The sequence below is a fragment of the Rattus norvegicus genome, chromosome 10 (genome assembly GCF_021556685.1).
Source record: "Rattus norvegicus strain SHRSP/BbbUtx chromosome 10, alternate assembly SHRSP_T2T, whole genome shotgun sequence".
In the NCBI taxonomy this organism is placed as follows: Eukaryota; Metazoa; Chordata; class Mammalia; order Rodentia; family Muridae; genus Rattus; species Rattus norvegicus.
Genome location: NC_141543.1, coordinates 77,330,847 through 77,347,849, shown reverse-complemented (window position 1 = coordinate 77,347,849; position 17,003 = coordinate 77,330,847). Strand labels below are relative to the sequence as shown.

Below are 17,003 nucleotides of genomic sequence, written 5' to 3'. Positions count from 1 at the left end.
AAAAATTATACAAATTATAAAAATTAATAAAATGTACTGAGGGCTAGAGAGATGGCTCTGGTTCTTGTGGAGGACCCAGATTTGGTTCCTAGACACACATAATGGGTCATCTCTAACTCTGCTTACAGGGAAACTGGTGTCACCTCTGGCCTCTGCAGGCATACATGCTACAAATTCACATAAAGTAAATACATTTAAAAATCAGTATGTACTTACAACAACAATAAAAACAAAGCAACACACGAGGCGTAGTGCCTCACGCCTTTAACTTAGCACTGAGGAGGCAGAGGCAGGGAGTTCCAGGCTGGGACCCAGGGTTATACAGTGAAACCCTGTCTCAAATAAATGCATGACTTTTAACCTGAATGGCAGCTATGATAGCAGGATTACATTTGTAATATAGAATATGTAGGGCAATAAAAGAATGATGTTCTATTAAATGTTTAGATCTGGGATATTTCAGTTAGAGTTCATGGAGGCCATGAATTCAATCCTTAAGACTACTTCAACTTAAGTTTTTATTGGTGTGCCGGGGAGGTAGCACAGTGAGGACCCAAGTGTTGATAATCATCACCTAAGAGCAAGGCATGGCACCTTATGACCATATGGTTAATACTGGGGAGATAGATAGAGAGGTAGACCTTACTAGCCGTCGTCATCATGATAGATGGAGGGAGATGTCTATATTGATAAATGATAATGACAATAGACTCACTCTCACTATTTGTAAAAAATAAAGCTTCCATCCAGGCATAGTGGCCAGGCCTTTAACCCCAGTGCTTGGGAGGCAGAGACAGGCAGATCTCTGAGTTCCAGGACAGCCAGGGCTACACAGAGAAACCCCCATCTCCAAAAACAACAAAAATTCAAGGTCAGGAAGACAAATACCACTAATTGTCACTGGTATGTGGAAGCTAATATGTTGGTCTAAAAAGATAGGATAAACCACAGTTTCACACAGTGATTTAACACACGGGTCACCATATTCTGTCTTCTCTAGAGCATCCAGAGAGAACCCCAAAGATACAGCAATTCATTTTCTTTTCTTTTTTTTTTCAGAGCTGGGGACCGAACCCAGGGCCTTGTGCTTGCTAAGCAAGCACTCTACCACTGAGCTAAATCCCCAACCCTACAGCAATTCATTCTTAAATATGGGAAGACTTTAAGGATGTGATACTTTTTGAAGACTTGAATGTTTTCCCACAAACAACCTGCTACTCGGTGTGGATCAGTATGAGTCAGGGGTGGTGTTACATACATTTACTCCTAGCACCCAGGAAGAAAGATAGAAGGATCATGAGTTCAAGGCCAGCCTGCATACAAAGCAAAATAAGAAACAAACAAATAAGAATCGATTGGTATCAGATTGTAAGATATATAATACAATAAGCTATCATAGAGAGTTGTCTTTTGGGAGCAACAAGATGCCTCTTTGAGTAAAGATTCTTGTCTCCAAGCCTAATGACCTGAGTTCAATTCCCAGGACCTGCACAGTGGAAGGAGAGAACCAACTGTGCGTGCGTGTGAGAGTGTGTGTGTGTGTGTGTGTGTGTGTGTGTGTGTGCGCGCACTCACAAATAAACAAATGAATGGAAAATTTTAAAAATACAAGTTTTTCTTTGTACTTTTTATTAATATTTCAAAATCTTTGTGTTACAGGACTTTGCATCACGAGCTAAACTGGCAGTTCAAAAACTAGTACAGAAAGTTGGATTTTTTGGAATTTTGGCCTGTGCTTCTGTAAGTGGACTATATTTAAAGTTATAAATTTCACTAAGTGCTATGAATATACTTTGATCAATTTGTTATGCATATTAATGGCTTGTGTTCTTGTATGTATGTATGTATGTATGTATGATTGTATGTATGTATGTATGAATGTATGTATGTATGTATGAATGTATGTGTACCACATTTATGTCTGCAAAGGTTAGATGTGGGTGCTGGAAACTGAATTGTCCTGTAAGTCAATCTTCTAACCCCCCACCCCCTTTTTTTTTGTTTGTTTGTTTGTTTGTTTGTTTGTTTCTTTGGGTTTTTTTGATTTGTGGTTGGTTGGCTTTGGTTTTTCGATACAGGTTTCTCTGTGTAATAAGTCCTGGCTGTCCTGGACTCGCTTTGTAAACTAGAGTGGCTTCAATTTTCAAGGCTTGAAACAACGAAGAAATAAAATCCATCATCCCTAAGAAGAATTAATAATGAAATGAATTAGGAAGTCTTTTTCCAGAGTGTCAAGTGTTAATAGGAAGATTTGTCTAAAACTTGACTTAAGACGTCTTAGCTCCTGGTTAGGTTTGGGCGAGCCTCGGAAGCATGAGGACTTCAGTTTGCATTCTCTCAGAATTCCCGTAAGACGCCTGAGTAATGGCATACACCTGTAATATCAGTGATGGCAGGATGGGAGATGAAGACAGACGGATCCTGGTACACACAAAGGTGCACACTCACTTAAACCAAGATGTCATTCCTGAATTACTGTTGTTGATCCTGCAAGTATTAGATGTTTTCCCAGTTTAACTCCCAGCTCAGCCTCTATGACAGTAGTGACAACAGATATAAAGTGGCCCAAGGAAGCTCCCTCACAAGGCTGATAGGATTTGTAAGGATATTTGTGAAAACCGTGTGTCACACAGCCTCAGCCCAACCCTGAGCGTGGGCGAAAGGGGATCAGAAGTGCAGGGTTGTCCCTGGTGTCACAGCAGGTATGAGGCTTCGAGGAGGCCCTGTATGTGCTCTCAGCAAGTAAAGGCACTGGTAGCCTGAGCATGCAGACCTGAGATCAGTCCCAGCGATCCAAGGAAAGGGAGAAGATGCCTAAAGCTTTCCTCTGACATTCACATGCATGTGCGCATGTAAACACACACAGCAAACATTTTTGCAAGAACACTCACATAAATGCTCTTTGTTTTACTGTGATTTATCAGCCTTTTATCAGCTACTGCATCATAGGAGTAAATGAGAAACAAGTAGTGAGAGCACATACCTGCAATCTCAGCACTGGGGGTCTGAGGCAGGAGGATAGCTGTAAATTTCAAGACCATTCTGACTTGAGTTTGAGGCCAGGCTGGTCTACACGGTGAGTTGCAAAACAGCCAAAGCTCCATGGAAAGACTGTCGCAATCAGAATCAAAACAAGGCAACAGCAGCAAACCCCAAGAAGGGGAAAGTGAGAGGTGTTTTCTCTCTCAAAGATCTAGAAGCCAGAAATTACAGACAGTTGAAATGCTGTGTTAAAAACCCAGTGTGGCAACCATGCCTTTAATCCCTGAATTTGGTAGATAGAGGCAGGCAAATCTCTGTGAGTTTAAGGCCAACCTTGTCTACAGGGTGAGTTCCAGGAAAGCCAGAACTACACAGAGAAATCCTGGTGTGTGTGTTTGTGTGTGTGTGTGTGTGTGTGTGTGTGACAGAGAGAGACAGAGGGAGGGAGGGAGGGAGGGAGGGAGGGAGGGAGGGAGGGAGGGAAGGAGAGGAAAAGTACTATGGATAAACTGAGGCACCTATTAGATGATACTGTTCTTAATCTAAGGCCAGTTGCCTGGGTTCCGATCTTTTCCATGGGGGAAATGTCTTACTCTGTCTGCCATCCTTTTCTACAGAATATGTATAATAAATATCATATAGCATGTACCTGGGGAAAGTGAGATGCCTTTAATTTCTCAAAGCAGGAAATCTTTACTCATGGTCATTACAAGCTCACCGTCCACTATGCATCCCTTATACTGGTCACGTACAGTTAGAGTTAAGTTAAATCGAAAGATGAGTTTGGCTAGCTATGAATTTTTTCTAAGATGTTTTTAATGAAAGTTAAAGGGTACTTATTAATTATCGTGGTGTCAACATTTAAACTAAGATAAAATTCTAGTTGAGAGGAAATTTTAAAGCAATCCTGTAGAGTTTTTCGTTTGTTTGTGATATTATTTTATCGTACATGGGTGTTTTGCCTGTATGCATGTCTGTAACTGATGTCTGCAGGGGCAAGAAGAGGGCATTGGATCCACTAAGACTTCAGTGACAGATGATTGTTAACCACCACGTGTGTGGGAATTGAATCCCTCTGGAAGAGCAACCTCTGAGCCATCTTCCAGCCCCAGAATCAAATAGCTTTAATTTTAATTGTCCTCTTGGCTTATCTAGTTATAACTTCAGGAAAAACAGCCAACAGTAGTCATGTCTCCTAATGGCTTGACTATCCTTCTCCAAGAGTATCCAACCAGAGTGAAATTCCTAGCAGCTTGACAAGTTAGATGGTGTGTCTATTCTAATTTTCATTTTAAACCATTTCCACCTACTGTGGTTGAAGCGTGGGAATAAACAAGAGCTGGGTTGGAGAGGCTGCTCTCTCAGAGCTCCTGAGTGCTGCTCCTAGCAACCACATGGTGGCTCAGAGCCATCTGCGATGGGTCAGATGGCCTGTTCTGAAGATTACTACCACAGTGTACTCACATACAAAAAATAAATAGATAAACAATAGCTAGCAGTGGTGGTGATCGTCTTTAATCTCAGTGCTCTCGAGGCAGTCAGTCTCCTGAGCTCAAAGCCAGTCTGATCTACAGAGTGAGTTTTAGCACAGCCGGGCTACCCAGAAAAACCCTGTTCAAAAAAAACAAAAAGAAAGAAAAGAAAATCATATTTTATAGACTTGTGAGCATAAAAAAGAAAAGAAAAGGTAAGATGTGGCCTCTGTACTCTGTACAGTTACAGGAAGAGTCTGGCTACAGAGTCCAAGAGTCACAGCAGAGAACGCTTGAGTTCTCAGTCATGACAGTGTTCTTAGAAGACTATATGTGGCAAATATTTTTTTAAACAACTGGGCTTTTCTTTCAGAGTTCAGAAATAAAATTATATAAATGAATTGGCATACAAATGGCTCCGCCAACAGTCACGAGGGCAGAGTATCTCTGTGGGAGAAAGATAAATGAAGTGCTCAAAAGCAGTTGTGGTTTCTTCACATTTTTACATGAAATTGTTTTAATGTGGCAATGTTTGGAAAGGTATTTATTGTGAATCACTTCTTTGTCTAGGACAGAGTATTCAAAACATCTGAATCGGTGTGCTTTCATATCTCCACCCTGAATCTTTTTAAAATATGCCACGTGGTTCCAGAGTCTTAGACTTCCTTAAATATAAGATACAACCTACTCTGTCCTGAATCCACTTTGTGGCCAAGAGTAACCTTGAACTCCTGCCTGCCTTTAGCTCCCAAAAGCTCCAGCTGCAGGCATGTGGTAGGTTTAAATGTTGAAAGCACCCACCAGTGTGTGTAGTTACTGAAGATATGGGCACTTCCGTACACTTGTGTTGAACAATCCATTCACACTTTACCAAAGAAAACAGCCATCAAATGCTCAGAAATCTACCAAAAGGATATTCAAGGTTCTAGCCATTCCTCATGTGTTAAGAACTATTTGTATGAGGTACATCTTAGTTTTCTGTGATCCTATGGAATGTCACTCTACCAAGAATGAGATCCAGCTTAGGAACTATTGGAACTCCCCTCTAGTCTTCTGAACAATGTCATATACTGGTCAGAGACCTTTATCTCGTGTCATAGAAAGTGATGATTAAAGCAGGGTACCACACACCAATGGGTTTTTAAAACATTTTCTGTGAATTATTCATAGAAGTCTCTTTTTTTTCCTTCTCTTGATAGATTCCAAATCCCCTGTTCGACCTGGCTGGAATAACATGTGGACACTTCCTTGTACCTTTTTGGACCTTCTTTGGTGCAACCCTGATTGGAAAAGCAATCATTAAAATGCATATCCAGGTAATTATAGCTGAGTCACTGCCTAATGACCTTGAAAGGACCTTGATCGGGCCATGGCTCTTGATTGGTTCCTCCTTCAGTCAGTTTAATAATGAGAGAACGCAGATTTAGAAGTACGTAAATTCTGCTGTTTGTTTTTCTTCTTTCCTCTTCCTTCTTGCTTTATTAAAAAAAAACAAGTAGTGTACTTGTGTAAGAAAATGTACATCATTTTCATGTACACAGTCAAAAGCCGTACTTTCCTACTGACCGCCATCTGAAGGAGGGTCACCCGTCATTGATTTGTGCTCTCTTTCACACTGCATTGTACTTCCTCACTTGTCACCAATATCCTTTCCCGAAAGCCAGGCAGATGTTTGCGGGCAAGAGAAGGGTAGTTGAAGCTGTGAGGAAATATGGGTTATGTGGTTAGAGAAGTGAGACTGCTAGCCTCAGAGCCATGCTTAACATCTTTAAGATACACCCACAAATAAAGACACTAAGAACCTAAGTGACAGAGAAGTGCCTGTGCCTTGAACTGTGAATTATTCCATCTAAGGGCAATTCTCACTTATAAAAAAATTTTAAAAAGATTTTTTTTTCCGGCGCTGGAGATCGAACCCAGGGCCTTGCGCTTTATAGGCAAGTACTCTACTGCTGAGCTAAATCCCCAACCCTAAAAAGATTTTTTTAGTCAGTGTGTTTCACGTTTCACAGCAAATACGCATTTACTAAAAAAGAAAGTTAAAAACAATGAACTAATGTCTCTAAAAATAAAAGTCTATCCTCAGTGATGGTGAGGGGCTGGAGAGATGACTCAGCGGTAAAGAGCACTGGCTGCTCTTCCAGAGGCCCCTGGTTCAGTTCACAGCACCCACATGGCTGCTCAGAACCATGTGGAGCTCTAATCCCAGGGGATCTGACATCCTCTTCTGGCCTCTACGTGCTGACTGCACATAGTTCATGTACATACATGCAGACAAAACAGCTGTACACAGCTAAATACCTCTTTTAAAGGAGGGGGGATGTGCATGCCTTTAATCCCAGCACTCCCTGTGATCTCATGGCCAGCCTACTCTAATATCTAGTTCCAGGCCAGCCATGACTACATAGAGACCCTGTCTTTAAAAGGGGTATGTGTATGGGGTGATGGGTAACAGGAACCTGCCTTTGAGAAGTTTTATTCAATCTGTTTTCTGCTGTTAAAATAATTACTTAACCATCAGTGATGTCTTTTTCTTCCTTTGAGGAATTTATTTTTTCCCACTTGTATTAAGTATTTAGGTCAGCACCATGAATGGCGGCGCAGGACTTTAGTCCCAGCATTCAGGAGGCAGCAGCCAGGGGATCTCTGAGTTTGAGGCCAGCCTGGTCTACAGAATGAGTTCCAGGACAGCCAGGGCTACACAGAGAAACCCTTTCTCAAGAAACAAAACCAACTGACATGGCTTTTTGAGTTACTACCTAAGTACTCGGTGATTTTAATTCCTATTGTAACAGTTACTGTAATCTGTACATATGCTGTGCTTCATGTGTTTGAATGCGTCACCTGCATGAAGTGTACATGCATGCCTTGTGCCACTGAGGTGGAGAAGCTGTCCCTTTGGTGCCAAAGCCCATTTCTCTTCAAGAGCAACAAGTGCTGTTAACTACTAAGCCACGTCTCAGCCCCATAATCTGTAAATCTGTATGTCTTGTTTTATACTTCTTGAATATAGTAACTTATTCTATTTTTATAATTTTTATTGCCTGTTTCTGGCTTATTTTGTATAATATATCTTCATTTTACTCACCCTCGCTTACCACCTTCCATACCTGTTTTAATTTTGAATCCATCTAATCTAATTTGTGCTACAAATGTACTCATAGATAGATGGCTTCCACCTAAAGCATGGTAGACCTACCAGGGGCCACACCCAGAAAGAAAATTATTGTAGGGGTTGGGGATTTGGCTCAGTGGTAGAGCGCTTGCCTAGCAAGCTCAAGGCCCTGGGTTCGGTCCCCAGCTCCGAAAAAAAAAAAAAAGAATAGAAAAAAAAAAAAAGAAAATGATTGTAAATTTGAATCCTAAGCACCTTATCTGTAGCTATTTATGCGTGGCTTGTCATACCTTTCATTTCGGAAAAGTGGTCAACATTGATAATACATCCTGAATAGATTTTCTGCTAAGATATACCAATTCTGGTTTGTTTTGTTTCTCTGTGTAGCCTTGGCTGTCCTGGAACTTACTCTGCAGACCAGGCTGGCCTCAAACTCAGGACTCTATCTGCCTGCCTCTACCTATTAAGTGCTAGGATTAAAAGCATTCACTACCACTGCCTGGCTCAATTCATATTGCACCTCATGCTTTAAACTCAGTAGTGTTCTGGTATAACGGAAGTGGTCTCAGGACAGTAGCCATACTTAAGTGGTAATAATCTGTAAGAATGCTGACAGGTGGAATTTGAACCCAGGTCAACTAAGGAAAATAAACATTTTATTGCCTGCTGGTTATCAGGACCAATGACGGGTGTGAGGGAACTGTGCAGATTTTGTGGAGAAACCTAGCGTTTAGAAGGAAAAAAGCTTGCCTTGGGACCTGGAATTCCAAGCAGGCTCTGAGGTTAAAGTTGCTCCTCTACCTACTATGTAGAGAAAAAAGAAAGAAAACCCATTTGTCTTTCCCCAGCATGGGTCTGGATTCTTTTCCTGACTGTGGGATATGTTTACTGGGTTCCATTGTACATAGTAACTTGCCTTATTAAGGCATGTCACTTGATGTGCATCCAGATGTAGCTTAGAACAAGCCTTTCTCGTTCCCTGAGTAGGCAGTATTAATGAGTAATATAAACATTTTGGTCAGTTTGAGAGTCCAGAGAAACACCCACACACAAATTCTTCTGTTCTCTACTGAAACCCATCTCCTCGTTTGCTTTTCTTTCATGCTGTTTTTCCTCAGCTTAACTTTAGACAGCTTTCCAATAAGTTATTTTTATTAATGGCTTGCTGTCTGTTAATCTTCCTTGAAAATTCCACCAGTACATCTACTGTGTTGGATCCAAACTTTCCTGCTCACTAGGTAGATTCAACTTCTCTGCCTAGGAGAGGGTTCTTATCTTGTTCTCAAATACGGAAGAGAAGTAACGCCATTGTCTGTCTGTGTGCATCCTACTCACTTACCATGACTGTTGTTTTTGCCTGTCTGCATCCCCATGAAAGTGTGCTCGTGTATACACACACACACACACACACACACACACACACACACACACACACACACACACACACACACATTAGATTGTGAGGCTTAAGGGTCAGAAAGCTTCGTTCCTTGGTTGGTTTTGGCTGTTAAGGCACTTGAGCACCTGATCTGTGCTGACCTGGGCACCATTCATTACTTCCTCTGCTCAGACCCTTTACCTTACACAGCCTTTTCCCGTGTGTTTGTTGTTGTTTGGTTTGGTGGGTTTATTGTTGTTGGGCTTTTAGGTTTTTTTTGGATTTGTTTTCTGTTTTGGGGGGGTTTTTTGTTTTTTGTTTTTTTTTGCGGTTAGGGGGACATGCTCTCTCTGTATCCTTGGCTGTACTGGAGCTCTCTCTGTAGTCCAGGCTGGCCTTGAACTCAGAGTTCCAGCTGCCTCTCCCTCCTGAGTGCTGGGATTAATGGTATGTTCCACCATCTGGCTCCCATGTTTCTTGTGTGCACATGAGTGGTTTGTGCCTCGGGCTTATCTGGTAAAATCCCCACTCAGACTTACAGCTCTCAAAACTGAGGCATGGGTCCTTAAATGGCTGATACATTTTATGTCCTACCCAGCCCAGTGAATTTTTAAGCTGTTACATATAAAAAGGAAATTTTGTTTTGTTTCTCAAGCAATGAAGTTGTGCAATTATTGGGCACTGGCTGATTTTGCATTGTTAGGCAATGATGGCAGGGGAAGCTTATGGTGTTGAAATCACTGGAAGTCACAACCATTATTTCTGTTGATTATTGAAAGATTTATGGCTCCAAATAACTGGTTCATGGTGGGACCTCTATATTATTGCTTCCCCCTACATCTGCTTTAATAGCTGTCTTGTTAGACTGTGATGTCCTTCTACCATTCCTAGAACCCTGGCGTGTTCTTTGTTTATAGCTCTCCATTGAGCCTCCTTGCCTGCTCAGTGCCTCATGGTTGTAGTGAGTGGGTAAGAAGGAAGGCCGCTGTCCTTTGTTTTAGTCCCACCTCCCCTTTGGTTACATTGGCTAATGTAATTATTGAACAAACAACAGAGTGCTAAAGAACTTGTCAGGAACTTGGAGGAACTCCAGGAATCCAGCCTTATTCAGAATTGTCATGCATCCTTATAAGCTAACGTTGAGTGGAAACTGTTGAGTCCCTAGTCAGTCCCACAGCAAGCATGGCCTCCTTCCCCGTGCTTCCATGTCAGCGTGGCTCCCTCCTCCTCCTCTTCTAACTAGTGTCATTTGAAGGCAGGGGTGGGAGTGTGCATGTGTGTGTCTGTGTGTGAGAGTGACCATTTGTAGAAAAATCAAGATTTAATAAGTGTTCTCAGCTTGGTGTTTCCTGAAAGCCCTCATGTTATCCATGAGTCCTTCGTGCTCACATGTGTTGAATGAAGCTGAGAATATTTGCCATTTGGCCCTAAAGGTATCTGGGGTTTTTGTTTGTTTGATTTGGTTTTGGCTTTGTCAAGACAGGGTCTCTCTGTGTAGTGCTGGCTGTCCTGGAACTCACTCTGTAGACCAGCCTGGCCTCAAACTCACAAGAGATCCTCCTGCCTCTGCCTCCCGAATGCTGGGACTAAAGGCACGCACCACCACAACTAGTCCTCTTTTTTCTGTTTCAGTGGCAGGTATCCATATCTTTAATTAATAGAGGGAGAGCTTCATTCTCAGCAAACTAAAAACTTGAAAAGTCTGGTATAGATCGTTTAGCCTTAAGCCTGAGAGATCAGGCTTGTTCAGGTTCTGGGAACTTTGATAGTGTTGCTGTAAAACCTTCCTAAAAAGATAGGCTGGCTGTCTTCCTAAAATCTCTGAAGTACATTTAAGCCAGGCTCCTGTTAGGATATCATCAGCTTTGAGTCCATGGTGGGAGCTATGTGGGAACCCATGGCTTCTGCTTTGTATAGAACTCTTAAGATAGAGCGATTTCTCCACTGTTCCCTCCCAGGCTCAGGTTTCATGACTCACGGGTTCTCTGAGACAGTCCTGTATCCTAGTAAAAGACTACAGCTGTGCTTAAGGAAAAGCATCTTTAAAATATCAGCTACCATTTGAATTAAATGGTCTCTTATTTAAAAATATATATATAAATTAAAATTATAGTTAAGGGCAGTACATCACCTTCTTTTAGACAGTTATACTTTGGAATTTACATGTAGTCTTTTAAATGATTGATTATTTTAACTGGTGTTTTCTTTACAGAAAATCTTTGTTATAGTAACTTTCAGCAAACACATCGTGGAGCAGATGGTGGCTTTCATTGGGTAAGTAATTCCTTAAAGACTAATATTAATACTGTGTTTTGAATTGAATAAGTGTGTATGGAAGAATACATTGGGATAAAAAAAAATCTAAAACAGCTGTCTTTGAGGAAAAAAGAGTTTGCCCTATTGTTATTAAAAAGACATTTTTATCCAACTCAATGGGAAAATAAAGCTGACTTTTTCCATTTCTTTGGAAACTAAATGTATCAGTTCACATAATTCTTGATTGTAAAGAGCCTTGGGGTTAAAGTATGTGAACCCTGTTTGTAGGAAAGGCGTATGTGTGTCGTTATAGTTCAGCATAGCTTTAACTGCACAGCTGCATGTAAGTTAGGTATAGACTGTACATGATGTTTTAGCATTTTGTTAAAGGTTGTGCAGTGGTATATTAAAATATCCTCAAAATTTGTCAGATAGGAAGCTGTTGCTTTACTAGAGAAAAATCAAGCCAACTGAAAGGCTGAACTGTTGGTGCATTATTTATTTCTGCAGTTTTCAGAAGTAAGACCATTTGAACATACAATTCAAATGATAATGTCACAAAACAGTTAAAAAAAAAGCCACCCATTTTGATTACCTGTCACCTGGAATATGAACAGAGTCAGATGGTAGGAATTAAATCGGGAGTTCTTGGGTTTTTACTTCATCTTTCATGTGGTTTGGTTTTTTCTTTGTTTGTTTGCTTTTTGTTTTTTACAAGAGAGAATTTTCTTTCATTTAGTAATAGAGTGGTGTATAATGGGAAAGGGTTAAATTGAAGTGCACTTTTCTTACTTTTAATGTAAATTTCCATCTTAAAAGTCACTGATGGGCTGGAGAGATGGCTCAGTGGTTAAGAGCACCGACTGCTCTTCCAGAGGTCCTGAGTTCAAATCCCAGCAACCACATGGTGGCTCACAACCATCTGTAATGGAATCCGATGCCCTCTTCTGGTGTGTCAGAAGACAGTGACTGTGTACTTATATATATAATAAATAAATAAATCTTTAAAAGTCACTGATACAACCAAATTATTTGTGAAAATTTGTTACTGTTTAAAATGAATTGCTACTTGGTGGTTATTTTGTGTTGGTTTACTACTCTTCAAACCATGCACTATATAGCATAGAATACTCTTGTATATGTTTTATAATAAAATAGATTTTATAATATTTACATCTCTAATGAAATAATTAAGGAAAAATACATTCTTGAGAAAATACTTAATAGAACCAAGTACTGATTTATTAATAACTAAACTTTTGATTATTTGTGTGGAATATAATTTATACATTAAAGGCTCATGCCTTTAACCCCATCCCAGCACTCTGGAGACAGTGTCTGGGGGAATCTCTATAAATTCAAAGTCAACCTGGTCTACAAATTCAGTTCCAGGAAGAAAGGAAGGGAGGGAGGGAGGGAGTGAGGGACAGAAACTAACTGCTCTGGTTTTTATGCTGCCTGAATTTGTATAAACAAAATGCTTTGTGTGTCATCATATATCACTTTCAAAGCAAAAAAAGGGAGGTGGGCCTGCTGCAGAAGCCTGTCATTTCAGCACTCGGGGAGGCGGAGGCAGGGTCCAGAGTTTGAGGCCATCCTGAGCTACGTGTTGCATGGGGATTTGGGAATTGGGTGTTTTTGTCTCCTATTTTTGAAGGAAATTTCCTCCTATTTATGAAGAAAATATTCATCAAACCTTAGAGACTACTCCACCTCCCTTGAGAAAATTCTGAAAGGACAAATACACTGTTACCTGTCATAGGTGCCCACTGGAGAGTGACGATGGGTCGTGTGGCGCCTTCTTTCTTCAGTTCCCTTTCCTCAGACTAAACGTTTGTAGCAGGAATAGTTTCAGCTACTTCACTCCCCACCATCATCTGTTTCTCCAGCCTCTGGAGTTTCTAGAAGCTCGTATGGCAGAGCTGCCTGTCTCACATATCCAGACTATTCCTGTCCTTTCAGATCTGTCACCACCATCAGAAACCTTTTAATCTGGCATGTTACCAACAATACACCTCAGTCCTCTGCTCTCTTCCTTTACTTACTTCTTTCTTCCCTTCCTTCCTTCCTTCCTTCCTTCCTTCCTTCCTTCCTTCCTTCCTTCCTTCCTTCCTTCCTTAAAATAAAACCAAAAGTTCTTAAGGTTTGTAGGAACTCTGAGTGTCCTTTTCCTGTTCAGTGTCACAGATACTTGGATCCTAGCATTCGTGTCTGAGCCTGCTGTTTCCTTTGCTACCTCAGGATATCTTGACCTTTACAGTGGTGATGTTTTGGGTAAATAGTCCTTCGCTATGAGGCTGTCCCATGTGTTCTTAAGATGCCTAGCCTTCTATACATTATATGCTCTTAGCAACTCCCAGTCTGTCAATCAAGTTATGTCAGGTGCTAACGCGATTGCTTAGCAGAGTATCATTTTGGCAGCATGCTTGAGGCCCTGAGTTCAACCTATGGCAGTGTGAATAACAATTATCATCTCATAACCACAGATAGCTTAGTTGTAGAGCATAGGCCTCTCATGTAGAATGTCCTAGGTATATTCCCCAGCACCACAAAAGTGTGTGTATTCCACATGGGCGCCAACTGTATGGAGGGCAAGTCCATCATCCACAGTCAGGATGTCCAGTAGATTTCAGCTTTTATCCTCAGAAAACTTCTTGTCAAATATTCCTGAGCCACGGACCTCTCTGCATAGCAACATACACTTACAGTTTTATTTTCATGTTTATGAATATATGATTACTTCTGTGGCCCCCCCTTTACTCCTATTTTTATTTTTCTGGTAGTCTTATGTAGCCCAAGCTGACTTCAAACATTCTTATGTAATTGAGGCTGGTCTTAAACTTCGTAAGTTTGCCTCCACCCCCTGAGCTGGAATTAGAGATGTGCCCCCACTAGGCTCAATTTGTGTGGCTTTGGGGATCGAATCCAAGACTTCATGCATGCTGGACCAACTCAGCTGCCTCCCTACCCCTGGTGACCATCTTGTTCCTACCCACCCAGAAAAGTTCACCTGCTTCTGCTGACCCATGCCCAGCGTCTGTGAGCTTCTTAATTTTAGTTACTATGTGAATTGTTTACTGTTCTGAGCACCTGACCGCCTGACTCACACAGAGCAGATACTCAGGAAATGACCACATGCTGGTCAAATAAAGGTCCACCCTATAAAATCAGCAGATCTTTTGTATGAGCCATAGTCTTCTGTTTGTATCCTTAGATTTTGGAGTTTCTAGGAAATTTTGCCATTTCTCTACACTATATAGAAGTTGAAGTGCCTGTAATAGTTGAACAGCTTAGTTAGTTTGTAGTATATTCTGTCCCCTATCCCTCTCTTTTAAATTGCACTGGCCTAGTCCCTGAAAGAATCCCAGGGAGGACTGGAGAGCGGGCTCTGGCTTAAACTCCCACACAGATGACTCATAACCACCTGCGACTCCAGCTCCAAGGGATTCTCTGGTCCTCTGACCTCCGAGGGCACCTTCCTAGTGCACATACCTACATGCTGGCACATATGCATATGCATTATTATATGTAAGCCCGCTGATAGTGGCATATACCATTAATCCTAGCACTTGGGAGGTAGTCAGGCAGGTCCTCCGTGAGTTCGAGGATAGCTTAGTCTCAGAGTGAGTTGTAGAACAGCCAGGGCTACATAGAGAAATGTTGTCTCAAATATACAAACAAATCTTTAAATATCTTTAATATAAGTTAATTAGATTTGGCTTCAGCATCAGATGCCAAAAGAATTTTTAGTATTTTGTCAGTAATTAAATTATAATCACAGTCTCATGACAAGAGTTGTTGTTCCACACTTTGAAACAGGACACTGTTGCTTTGTTTTGTCTTTTGAGACAGCATCTCTATACATAGCTCTGGATGTCTTCAAGGTCACAGATTAGCCTGCCTCGACATCTGCTAATATTAAAAGCATGTACCTCCATGCCTGGCTCAAGTAGGAGACATTCCTGGGTTTGTTTTTGTTTTGTTTTGTTTTGTTTTAATTTTTTGAGACAAGGTTTCTTTGTATAGCCTTGGCTGTCCTGAACCAGCTCCGTAGACCAGGTTGACCTCAAACTCACAGAGTTCTGCCTGCTTTTGCCTCCCAAGTGCTAGGATTAAAGAGGCCTGCCTAGATGTTTTGAAATATAAGTCTTCAAAATGAAAATTACCAATATGGCTAGAGCTGGAGCTCTGTGGTAGTGTTTACAGGGGATACTTAGCACTGTAGCAAAAATAATAACTGTAACACTGAGTATTTTTTTGTTATTTTCTCAACTATATATTGTGGCTGCTTAGAACTCACAATATACACCAGGCTGACCTCAATATTTCTACTTAGGTGTGTGTGTGTATCTTCGTGAGTAAACACTACATGTGTTCCAGTGGAGACTAGAAGGGGGTTTCAGAGTTCTTGGAGCTAGAGTTACTGGTGATCATTTGCCTGTGTGCTGGGAACGCATCTCAGATCCTCTGGAAGAATAGCCAGTCCTCCTAACCACTGAGCTGCCTCTCTAGCCCCTACGGACTGCTATTCTTAATATAAGTGTGGAGTAGCCTAGCTAAAAATGATACCCTGATTTAAATAATACCTATTCCCCATTCTAGAAAATAGTTGCCAGGATCAATAGGTTTAAGGGGAAATGTCCTTATTATCTAAGTCAATAGGTTGACCTAAGTTATACACTATAAATAATGAGATATACTGTACTGGATCAATTACATATTCTGAGACATGAGAATGTAAATAACAGCTTTCTAGTTTATGGTGTGTTTAGTAGGTGGGCAGGGACAGAATTCTGTTGTTTTTAAAGATGTTGCTTGTATATTGGTTTGCACTCTTTGAGTCAGAGGGAAAGTCAGAGCCAAAGCATCAGCAAACCTGAGAGCTTGGAGGGCATTGTTACATTTCTCGTTGCCGATTTCTGTGATGACATAAAACTGATTTTTATTTCATTGTGTACTTACATTGTAAGGAATACTTGAGACCTGAACATGTTTCTTAAAGTATAGAACCAAATGATAAAAAATTGTAATTATAAAATGACATGTTCCGGAATTCTCACCAAATAGATACTAAGAATTCCCAGAAAATAGCATTAAGCCTATGACTTGCAGTAAGCCATAAGCAGAACATTGGCTTGTTGTCAGCTTGCCAGGGTCTTATTGGAAGACAAAGTCCCCAGTTTTACCACACAAGAGAAGTTTCCATAGCTCAGTCATTGAACTCGAGGGCTGGGGACAGACTTGGCTGGGACAGGGACTTTTACCAGATACAGAATGTTCTATGCTCTTCTTTCTGTCTCCTATTTTTGAGTTAACTTGATGTTTGACCTCAGAGTCAGGCTTGCCTGTGGCAAGAGAGATCATTTGAACCAGTTAGTAATTAAGTTCTGAAATCAGAATGTTGTTTCTTGTTCTTCGCTCTATGGAAAGTAGTTAGAATGAGCTATGTCAGCCTGGACCACAGGAGGAAAACCCAACTCTTTCTTTTTGTTATTTTTCTGTTTGGGTTTTTTGTTTGTTTGTTTGTTTGTTTGTTTGTTTGTTGATGGCTTCTTCTGTTGTTGCTGCTGCTGAAAGAGGGTCTTACTCTGTAGCCCTGGCTGGCCTGCAACTCACTTTGAATGAACCCTGCTGGCCTTGAAGTCACAGAGATTAAAGGGATGAGCTACTTGCCTGGCTCTCTCTTTATTATAAAATGCAATCTAGCTCATGTCTCTGCTTCTGTTTTACATTGGTCATTATGAAAATAATTTTCTGAAAAGGTTATAGAAGTCTGGACCACAAACATTCATTTCTGTGA

General features: G+C 40.9%; 1 protein-coding gene across 3 annotated transcripts in view; it reads left to right on the top strand.

The window, feature by feature from the left end:
* The window catches only part of Vmp1 (vacuole membrane protein 1), a 98,779-nt gene that overhangs the window by 69,908 nt on the left and 11,868 nt on the right, over nt 1-17,003 (top strand). For all 3 annotated transcript variants that reach the window (NM_138839.2, XM_087569652.1, XM_087569651.1), the window contains 3 exon segments: nt 1,660-1,740; nt 5,654-5,770; nt 11,160-11,221. In NM_138839.2, coding sequence (NP_620194.1) covers nt 1,660-1,740; nt 5,654-5,770; nt 11,160-11,221 — 260 coding nt within the window.